The 11,169-nt window shown below is 37.3% G+C and overlaps 1 protein-coding gene across 2 annotated transcripts; it reads right to left on the reverse strand.

Annotated features, from left to right (window-relative positions):
* On the reverse strand, window positions 1-10,961 carry tbx1 (T-box transcription factor 1). 2 transcript variants are annotated; one of them, XM_073840512.1, is made up of 8 exons: window positions 10,383-10,961; window positions 8,853-9,192; window positions 5,792-5,893; window positions 5,452-5,623; window positions 4,527-4,682; window positions 3,454-3,521; window positions 2,944-3,044; window positions 1-874 (listed from the first exon to the last, which is right to left on the reverse strand). In XM_073840512.1, exons 1-8 carry the CDS (start codon window positions 10,567-10,569, stop codon window positions 492-494), a joined length of 1,509 nt encoding a protein of 502 aa, XP_073696613.1. In that variant the 5' UTR covers window positions 10,570-10,961; the 3' UTR covers window positions 1-491. The 2 variants fall into 2 exon arrangements, with proteins under 2 accessions (XP_073696613.1, XP_073696612.1); XM_073840511.1 differs by having other exon boundaries at window positions 8,853-9,243.
* Window positions 10,962-11,169: the final 208 nt, after the last annotated feature.

The following is an 11,169-nucleotide window of genomic DNA, read 5'->3' on the forward strand; positions in this document are numbered from 1 at the left end:
TTCAAAAAAAAAAAAAAAAATCATTCTCAACCAGGAAAAAAAAAATTCAGGGCATTTCAGCACCTTCAAAACAGCGCAACATGCAAATAATCCATCTATCTAGAAGCTCAATGGCTCAAGGGTAATATATAATTTATGGCTTTTTAAAAGCAAAAACAAAAAGTGCATCCAACACAAAAGTTCAATTCCAGTCCGTGATAATGCATTATTTGTCTAAATAAGTCTTTGTCCTCCTCGTTATACTGCAGTTTCCAGGTGCCCTGCCATTGAGTTCACGACGTCCAGAGCTAATGTCAGGTCCACAGGGCTCATCCTAACGCTCCACAAGGACATTTGTGACATTTCTCCCTTCAATAAATACGACAGCTTCTCTTTCCAACGGTTAGAAGCCACTGCAAATGATGTGCCCGACCCCAAAATCTGGGGCACAAAGGTATGTGTTTTTTCTCTGTATGTTTGTCCCGTGAGGCTCTCGATCTGAACATGAGTCATTATCTGGGTGCGTAGTCGTAATTAGTCGGCGCACTCGTTGCAGAGTACATATTGGCTGTGGCTGGGTTCATGTGAGGGTGGTAACCGTGGCTTCTAATGCTTGGTGATGGATACGGGGAAGGCCTGGTTTTGGCTCCCAGATAGTGTTCGTAGGTGGTTGGGTACTTGTACGGATGATGGTGCAGGGTGTCTGGGGGTTGGGGGTGTCCGTCTAGGCGTAGTTCGTGGGGTGGGCTGCGAGGGCCCGCTGTGAGGGGCACGGTGTGTAGGCCACCAAGGACCGGAAGGGCTGGGCTGAGGACTCGGGACATCAGTTGGTGAGCGGGGTCCGAATGGAGGGGAGTGCCACTGGGGTCACGCTCATATTCTCGCCTACTGTCTTCTGTGGACAGGACAAAAAAATGAAAGAGTGTAAGATTTTAAGGCAAGACATAAAAGGCAAAAAGATTGTTTTGTCATGCACTTGTCATTTTTAAGGCTGTTCGTAACATGTTTTTTTTTTCAGAGTAGTAGAAAGAAAACATCCAAAATACACTTTTAAATATTTGTGACTCTTCGATTTTTCTTTTATGCCAAAAATCATTAGAATATTAAGTAAAGATCATGTTCCATGAGTATATTTAGTAAATTTCCTACCCTAAAAATATAACTTAATATAGCTTATTTTTTGATTAGTAATATGCATTGCTAAGAACTTCAATTGGACAACTTAAAAGGTGATCATCTCAGTATTTTTAATTTTTTGCACCCTCAGATTCGAGATTTTTAAATAGTTGTATCTATAGTTGTAGCCAAAAATCCATGTATCCTAACAATCCATACATCAATGTATAGCTGATTTATTCAGCTTTCAGATGATGTATAAATCCTATTTTCAAAAAATTGGCCCACTTAAGACTTTTTTTGCACTCTTATCTGTCAATAGACTTCAACTTGAGTATGTATGTCTGAAATCCTTTTCTCAAAACGTACATTTCTAAGCCAGAAATTTCCACTCAAGTAACACAAAACAGTTTTATTCCCATCTACACTGTAAAAAAATGACATTTTGAATTTGTAAATAAAACTGAGATTATTATTATAAGTATGTTTTTCAAAACTTCAAAATGTCATTTCAGTTAAATGTCACAACAGTTTCTTTGTCATTGTAAAAATAGTTTCTACACCTAAATATTTTTAGTGTATATTCTGAATGTTTTAAAAAATATATATATTTTTTCAAGGCTGTTGACAGTATTTTCTGATTTATAAAGTGAAAAGGGATAAATCTGAATCCTTCTTATAAAAACCTGTAACTCCATTATGTGAACAAAATTACACCGTCTCTATGCTATATTTATATTTTGGACATGTTTCAAACTATTGCATATTTTACATTCTTAAAAATAAAGGTTCCAAAAGGGTGCTTTTGCAGTGATGCCATAGAAGGACCGTTTTTAGTTCCCTGAAGAACCTTTTAGTGAACAGTTCTTAAAAGAACCATTTTGAAGAACATTTTAAAAATCTAAAGAACCTTTTTTGACTGTAAAGAACTTTTTCTGCATTTGAAAGGTTCCATGCCAATAGAGAACCTTTCTTTTTAAGAGTTTTCATATGTAAGATAAAAAATTGTATATTTAAACTTAAAATAAACTAGTATGCAATTTTGAATGCAATCAGTCAACTGTAGAAAGTATGGTGATACCTATTAGTTACAATTTTTACCCTATTCACCTGTGGCATCTTGCCTGAAAATACGATATGGTGCAAGATGTAACCAGGTGTGACTCATAGTGGATATGTTATTTTTAGGATTATTTTGCACAATCGAACTCTTGATTAGAGACCTGTTTGTGTACAGATGCACAGTTCTGAATGGCTCTTTTAAAATGTAGGAGGGACCTGAAGTGTAAAAATAAAAGTGGTGTAATTTACTTGGTTTGTGAAATGAGATGGGCTGTGGTTGATTGGCAGGATAAGTCATAAGTGTCCTTCAGCCAAAGAGGCGAATTCTCACAGGAAATCATTTTACACAGCATGCAGGACTGACAAATCTCAGTCTGAGCATGTCCTCCAGGCATGCAGCTGTTCAAACCTTTGTGTATTGAAATTTGCAGTGCTCAACTAGACAAATGTAACTGTTTTGCTCAGTGGAACGTAGATGCTAAGAAACCAAACAGACTGGAGCCATTACTCGACTGAAAATCCTAACTGCCTTTATTTGCGCCTGTTGCTCATTTCTAGTGAATTGCCTTTTACACAGTAATCACAGCTAAATACGGTTTAGTGTTTATGTACGTGAATGTGCATTCCTGTATGGACTGTTTGATCAGTAATGGATTTAAATGTGTAATAGGCCCACAATATTATCCATATACCAAATGTGACTATTTGTCTTGTCATATTGTAGAAATGTTCATTTGTAAACTAAGTGGTAAATGGGATTGTGTTAGCTGTGTTTTATATACACACCTTTGTCTGTGCCATTCTGCTGTGGGGGGGAGGACATGGGGTTTCTGGTTCGAGCAAATGCACTCATGATTTGCAGAGAGCCCGGCCTGTGATTCCTGGGCCTGAAAAGCAGGCAAGATAAAATCAGTGACATGCACTGGAATGCATTGTTTTAGTCTGTATGAATGAGTGGTATGTCTGACAGAATTCTAGAAAATATTTAATTGTCATTCAGAGTTATAAATATATTTATGATTAGTGTAAAAAACGTTAGTTAAAAAAAGCATTTTGTCATATTGCAAAAAGCTTTATAAGTAAAAAGAATGTATAATTTACTGTATAAAATGTGTTATATATTATATAATAAATAAATACACATATTTTCACAGTAAAGTTAGCAAAAACGTACAAATAAACTTACTTAAAATACAGTTATGCTACAAATTTCAATCCAGTGTCTAATTTGTATGTTCCTTACAATATTTCCGATAATTTCTTTTAGTTAAACATAAGCAAAAAGGAGACACTTACCAGTCCTCGGGATCACAGTCTCTGAAGCCTTTGGCAAACGGATTGCTTGCGATTTTCAGTTGTGTTATCTGAGAGAAAAAGAGTGAAAACGTGAAAAATGTGGGGATGCCAAATGAACAAATTCGGGTATTGACCTCCAATATTGTTCATTTATTTTTATTCAGACAGTGAAATTGTTTATACAGGTAATCATTTCTCAAAATCCATTCCAGGGCTTTTGTTATCATAAGGCGTTTTTTAAATTGTAAACTCATTTTTCTGCTATGTTACGCTCCAATTAATCGCGTATACAACACTGTTAACGAATGTGCGGTGTTTCTGAAAGGGCGTAGACACTCGCCGATTGTATTTATATTAACAATAACACATTTCAACATTTATTTGGACACACATTGGAAACTATTTATGTTAAATATGAACGCGAGAGCTAATGCCTCATGGCTGTGGAAAAGCGCTCGATGAAGATGTGTGCGTGATTTTCCGGAATGAGTTGAAAAACAAATGTAAAGCCCGCGGTGAGAGTTAGAGATCAAGAGGTCAAACTGATAGAAGACAGAGCAGGAAAGACAGATGAAAAAAGACGAAGAAGAAAAACACTGGACAGCTGCGCGAACGCATCAGTGACAGATTTTATTCAACGGAATATAGTCAAGTGTAACCTAACGTTTTATATTTTAATTTAGATTTTTTAGTTATTTATGTAAAAATTATGTGTGTGTTCAGTGTAATTAGAATTGTGTGTTAATTATAAACAACACAGAGTAGGTTTACTTTTAAAGGTAAACCGAGAAAATGTAAAACAATTTACGTTTTAAACCTGTATTTTAAAGTAAATTCTAAAATATTCTCATTGGTACTCGAATTTGTGTTTAATGTCACATTCGGACATAGAGTTGCATGATTCAAAACAATAAACAGCTGATAAGTAGGCTATATTTTGCATTTCAACGTAAAATAGACTATTATCCGGTCTTTAATTCTGTGATCGCGGTAATATTATAACCAGTGGGCATATGTGACAACAGGAAGGTCTTTCTAAAAAGTAGTAATTAGTGTCAGAAATGAGCACTTACTCTGTGGTTTTGATATGCTGTGACGGCGGTAAATCTGGTCTCCTCGAAAACAAATGTCTTGTAATTTTCCTCGGCGTATTTCTCACTGTCTTTCCTAGGATCCACGTAGACTACGTGGAATCTGGGCTGGTATCTGTGCATTGAGTTTAGTATGATCTGCAAAAGCAATAAATAATTGTTCATGATTAAAAGAAATAAATTGAAAATTTATACATACAGTATAAAAAGTAATCTACTGAAATTGAACACTTAAAGTATAATGGTTTAATTGTCTTAATTTATTGAAATCAATTTGGTGCTAAAGTTACATGGTAAATTAGCTGAAGTAGTAAATTCATAATAGTAGTAAATTCATAATAAATTGAAAATCAGACACTAGAGCAGCGAGAATTAACGCTCTAAAGCGTTTGGGATGAATTGCGTGCCGCGCTTCACGCAGATATAGCCGAAACTTCTTATTTGGCATATTAGGCTACATCACATTAATACATAAAAATAGTAGACTAAAATAAAAAAGATTAAACTACATGCGTAGTTTCAACTAAGAAGCAAACAATCGTAGGCTATTAATACAGATCAAAAATTAACGAGGGCATATTACGCGTTTCCCCTGCTATTTGTGTCGATAATGATATAATTATAGGTATAATTAACGTCCAAAATATGTATACGATGGAGTGATAAATACTCTGTTTATTTCCGCTGCAACATTACTGTACAAAAATAGTGATAGCCAATTAAATATAGGCCTACAGCCTTTAAATGCAGATTTACCACAGGCGTAATTTAGAAATATTTACTCGTTCTTCCACTGGTCTGTGCTGTTTTCAAATAAATATAAAAGATGACAAAAGACGAATATTTAAAAATTATAATGTAATTGTATTTTTTAAGTAGGTCTCCGTTTTAAATAAGTAACGCTTACATGTCCGTTGTCGTCCAGTAGGTTGTTGGTTAGTTTTAGTTTATCGAAGGAAACGATTTGTTTCATCCACTGCGCTCCTTTGGCAGGTGAGTCGGGGTGATAGTGCACTCTTCCTGGAGTCGCTGGATCAGCTTTCCCGGCCACCAGCCACGATGAACTGTGGAAGGCATACCTTCAGTATAGAGAGGAAAGAAAATGAGTGCTCCGTTTAGGAAAATTGTGCTCTTTGATATATTAACTGCAATTATGGTTTACTAAATGTAATTCAGATTACTTCGAAATATGTTTATATCGAGGTATATGTGCATAATGCCCTTGGCATTTAGGGTTTATGCCATACCTGTATCGTTTATCATCCACTGGTAGGAAATCCATCAGGAGCATGTAATCTGCCATTGGGTCCATTCCAAATATTTTGACTTGAAATGTAGGAAACATTCGTCTGAAGAGGAGAATGCAGAAGTAATCCGTTGGTTATATGTTCATCAGTAAACAATCTGCTACGTTTTCTATTCATGGAATCTTTTTATAGACTCTTTTAATTGTAAAGCATAACTATTTTGCTGACAAATTGGAATGTAGCCTACAAATCATACATTCATTTTATATCAGCTCCAAATTTAATACACAATATTAGGCCTACATTACGCATAAGATTTATTTCCAGCACACATGGCAGCGCTTTACTCTTCCTCACTCATAAACACACATATTCCTGTGCACAAGGATGCAATGGTCGATTGTGCAGAATAAACCCATAAGGACGCAAGTTGGACGTAATTTCATTATTCTGAACTCGTATAAGCCCCTCTGTATGCAGCCTTCTTGAAGGCACACCACATGCTGCATACCAGTGAAAGTGATACTGGAATCATTGTTCAGTGGACGTGAGTGTCTTTTCATGGCGCTAGTTGTGGGTAGATGAAGCTAAAGTAGCTTTTAAAGTGGCTTTCCTTAGATCTAGTGTAGTGAGTACCTTTGGAATGACAGATGACCTTACACACACGCAAGCGGACAACCAGTTAAAATATTCGCTATTATCTATTAGCGGTTAAAATGTTTGTTGCTTTTTTATTACAGTTTTTCCTTCATCATCTTCTTTTAACCGCATCTGGCGCCGTTTAGCATTGAGCATACGCAGATCATTATGAATCAAGGCTGTTGACTTTATAAGGGTCATTAATATCGCTAAATAGAACTCACTTTTGTTTCCATTAGTAAATATGGAAAATGATTCAAATGTATCTATTCCATGTGCCACCTTAAAAATAAATGTATAATGTTTAGCCTGGATTTAAATTAAGATTATTGTTAAAACACGACTTTAGGCCATAAAGGAAAACATAGCTTTTTTGCAGATTGAACTGGTTGTACTTATTATTTGCTTTTAAATACCATTAATTTTTACCCTAAAATGGTAACAATTTTATTTGACACCTTTACTTTTTTAATTTGTTTTTCCTCACACTTGGTCCAGATTCTCTTTTTCTTTTCTTTTCTTTTCTTTTCTTTTCTTTTCTTTTCTTTTCTTTTCTTTTCATACAGTATAAGCGGTAAATACCAGCTTTGCTTGTCTGTATTGCTTACATTTCAATATACACAGTATAAAAAGTAATCTACTGAAATTGAACACTTAAAGTATAATGGTTTAATTGTCTTAATTTATTGAAATCAATTTGGTGCTAAAGTTACATGGTAAATTAGCTCTGAAGTAGTAAATTCATTGCATTTTCGACCATTTCTAATTTAATCCGGCCTACTGATGGAAACTAATAATAAGTGAAACTTCACGAAACTTCATAAAAGATAGTGTAAAATATGGCAGAAATTGTGAAAACTAAGTGAATGTAATCAAAACGTTATTGTGGTAAAACATGATATTTTACATTTTTAAATATATGCTTCTCTAATTGGAAAATAATAGTGACGCCAGCTGATGCAATTGTGAAAGAAAAAAAATATATAGTTCTTTGCAAATGTTTAAGCTTTATGGCAAATTTGACTAAAATATTATTAAAAAACACTCCGTGCTTCTGTTAAAAAAATCCACTTTTATTTGCAAAATATGTCTAGGGTCTGTAGCTAATAGTAACAGTTTTATAGTGATGTTCTGCTGCCTATTTGAATAAAAACGAAATTTGCTTGCGCAATCTGAGTTCTGTTTACGATGCATGCAGTATTATTCCTCATTGAACTGCTTCGACTTTTAGTAGGCCACAGCAGCTGCAAGAAATTAACACTAAACTAGATGAACGGTGCTTCTATTGGTTTAGTGACCTCATTGTCATTATTATGCAGTTGCAATGCTTTCAAAATAATGGTGTCGTTCAGCTGCCTTTTGCTTTCCCCCACATGTCATTTTTATTTAAAAGATAATTTGCTGATAGAAACGTACCTTAGAGCATCAAATTATAAAACTCCCAGGCTGAGGCCTGGCTATATCCAAATACCTGTTAATTTGTATCTGTGTGTGTGTGTGTGTGTGTGTGTGTGTGTGTGTGTGTGTGTGTGTGTGTGTGTGTACGCTCGGGCGCATTTATCTTAGTCTTATAGTGTAGCCTATATATATTCATTTATTTTGCATTCATTTAATCACGGTCTGTTTTTCGCAAAGTAAATGCAAACTAAATCTCGACATTCACCTGAATAAACAGACCGGGCTGTGAAAATAAGACACTATAGCTATGCATATGCTAGTGAATTAATGGTGAAAGCCAGTCAGGGGCCCTTTAGCACACAGGTGAGCTAGAAATGTACTGTATCTCATGCTATCTGTCTTATCGCTGTGTAAATACACACAATAGACTGTTTACACTTCATTGTAAATGGCCATGATTGTGCTAAGCTAATGCACTGTTAAGGGTATTTATTCAGAATCGGACCTATTGAACTTTCTGACAATAAGATGATAAATGTATCTTTCCCGTGCAAGAAGTAGATTTTAAGATGTCTTGAGTTGTTCTAAAAGCGTGTTACGCGTATTAATTATTTAACAAACGGTATATAATGCTTACCACATCAGTAGTTCAAGTACATTGATGACTAAGTTTAATTTCAAATTTTTTTTAATTTCAACATTTCAAACTAAAATGTGCATGTAATTGTGTGTTAGGCATTATACAACGTTTGTCAGTGTTAAACTAAAAATGACTAAAGTAGTTTTCTATGCATGAATGTTTTTCATTATTTTTACATTATTTTTTAACGCATTAGTAGTTCAAGTACATTGATAATAAAGTTTAATTTACATTTAAAACTACTAAAGTGTGTATTTAATTGTTTTGGTGCTAAATTAAAAATGAGCTTTAGTCTCTTTTGTTTTTCTGCGCATAAATTGTATTAAAAACAACGACTAGATGTCGGATTTTCTCAAAGTTCGGTATAGAAACCTGTCAACTCACCTCCCAGCTTTAGTGACAATCATTTCAGTCCCAAGTTGATTAAATTCATCCCAGAGCGCCTTCATTTCCAACTGTACGTTAATATTGGCTACTTTAGGGTTCTTTTTCACCAGCGTTTTGTTCGGCGTTGAGCTTGACGACGAGGAGGAGCAGTTGGACGTTCCGGTGTCTCCCTGTGCCGGGGCCTGCGCTGGGTTGGATCCGGAATAGCTGTAGCCGTGCTGGGCAGCCGGGCACGGCTCAAACTGGCTTTCATGATGGCTGTAGGGATCCCCAGGGGAAGGAGAGAGATGGTAACTCCCGGGCGTATTGAGACTGCTCAGGCTGCTGGTCGTGAAGGCTGCAACATCGCAAAAATGGGACAGCTGCGTCAGCCACGGGCTTGATATTGCTGAAATCATTCCAAAAACTGGATTTACAATTTGCGCAGGACTCGAGTTCAAAAGCAACAGTATGCAAGTGAAGGCAGGGGTTCGCCTATGAACTATCAAAAAAATGAAAGTAATTTCACGATGTCCCAAGTAATAGTGTTTCGCGTAGCGTATGAGTGAATCCAAGAGCTTAAAGAACGATGGTCTATCCTTCTAGGTTAACGCATAGTGCCGTGATGTAAAGCCGCGTTAGAAATGTCTTCTTTTGTAAAAACGCCTTCCTAAGTAGCTTTGTATTGATTAGCGAGGATCTAAACTTGTGCGCATTCGCTCTCCGTTGTTATCAAAGACTTGCGCGCTGTGAACTGTTCCAAGCGGCCTCTGTCCTGCCCCTCTGCTAAACTGAAATCCAGACTTCTCTCTTATCTCTCGCATAGGGCCTCCCCTTTGCGATAAAACCGGTTCTTATTTCTATTTAGATAAGGAACTGCAGGTAATGTGCCTTTCCTCGCCTTGGGACGAGACTGATTGACAGAGAAGTGCGCCCCTTATAATGGGCTTTCCGGCACCCATTTACTTTTGGATAAGTGTATCGCCCACACCGCCCTCCTCTAACAATAGACTGGTTAGCTGGCACGACGGAGAGTAAACTTTTTTTCGCAAAGCAAACAAACACCCGAGCAACACGGACAAACAACTAATGTTGCGAAGGAACAGCTCTCCGCTCCATTTCTAGAACGCTATTTCCTTTTTGTTCACAATTTTGCCATTGGTTTTATCCGCGCCACAGAGCGGCTCATCCTTGGGTTGGAGGTGGAATCTGAGTTTCCTAGATTTCTGTGACACTTTGCAACCACTCAATGAGTGGCTTACGCTATTTGAGGACCTCGCAATGACCAGCCTGTTTTACAAGTTGTAGCTAATGTGTAACTTATGAGAAATTATTTGCATTTCTGGGCATTGTACAAATTAGTTCGCGGAGAAGAACGCGCGGCGTTTTATTTATTCAATGCGTTGGGCGTAAATAGACAGAACGTGCTGTGTTGAATATGTTTGCAATACTGCAATAGGCTACACGTGTCTTAGGCGACGCGAAAGTGTTAAACAAACTGCGTGAGCCCGACAAATCACAAGGTTATTGTCAAGATCGTGCCCGTACCTTCCATCTCCCGCGTCACAGTGCTGTAATGCATTTTAATGGGTCTGGAGCAGTTTTGCACCACTTGCTTGTCCAGGCTAGTGGCGTGTTTGTCAAACGTTGTGTTTCCTGCTTGATCCCTCGCTGAAATCAGACAGGCAATACTGAAAGCATTTGCCTTTGGAGAAAGGGGACTACTGTCGTCCATAAGCGAGAAACCGAGTCAAGGAACACCGCTTCCACCCCCTTCCGAGCTACTCCATGTCGAGAACGCAGACAGTACAAACAATAACTCGAAGTACACGAAGTTGCATTCTTTAAGAAAGGGCCTTTTGGCGATGTTGGTGCTCTCCGGTGTTTTCAAAACAAACTATTCCCACGGAATTTGCTCTGCTTTATATGCTCCAATTAAAAGATCTGCTCGAACACGTCCGGCTGTATTAAAACATCGCTCTTCCACACACACTCAAAAAAAAACTGTTTTCTTCAGCCGCGGTGTCTGGGTGATGTCATTAGGACTCGCTGGAGAAGAGCTACTGCGGGAGAGAATGTCAGAAACGCGAGCTCCACGCCTCCCGTGCACGGTTGAAAAAAGTGTGCACGCTCTCCACGGGATGTTTTATTTGAATAGGACCTTGTCAATCACTCTACCAAATTTGAATTCACTGGCAAGAAAAAAGGAAAAGAACGAGAAAACGTCACGCGGATGTCCTGCTGTACTTTTACAGCAAATTATATGTTGTGCTATTTCCCACTGCTGGTGGAAAACATTGCACGCACAGACGCTCTGAACAACTGCACACCAATG

The sequence above is a fragment of the Garra rufa genome, chromosome 5, assembly GCF_049309525.1.
Source record: "Garra rufa chromosome 5, GarRuf1.0, whole genome shotgun sequence".
NCBI classification, from domain to species: Eukaryota; Metazoa; Chordata; class Actinopteri; order Cypriniformes; family Cyprinidae; genus Garra; species Garra rufa.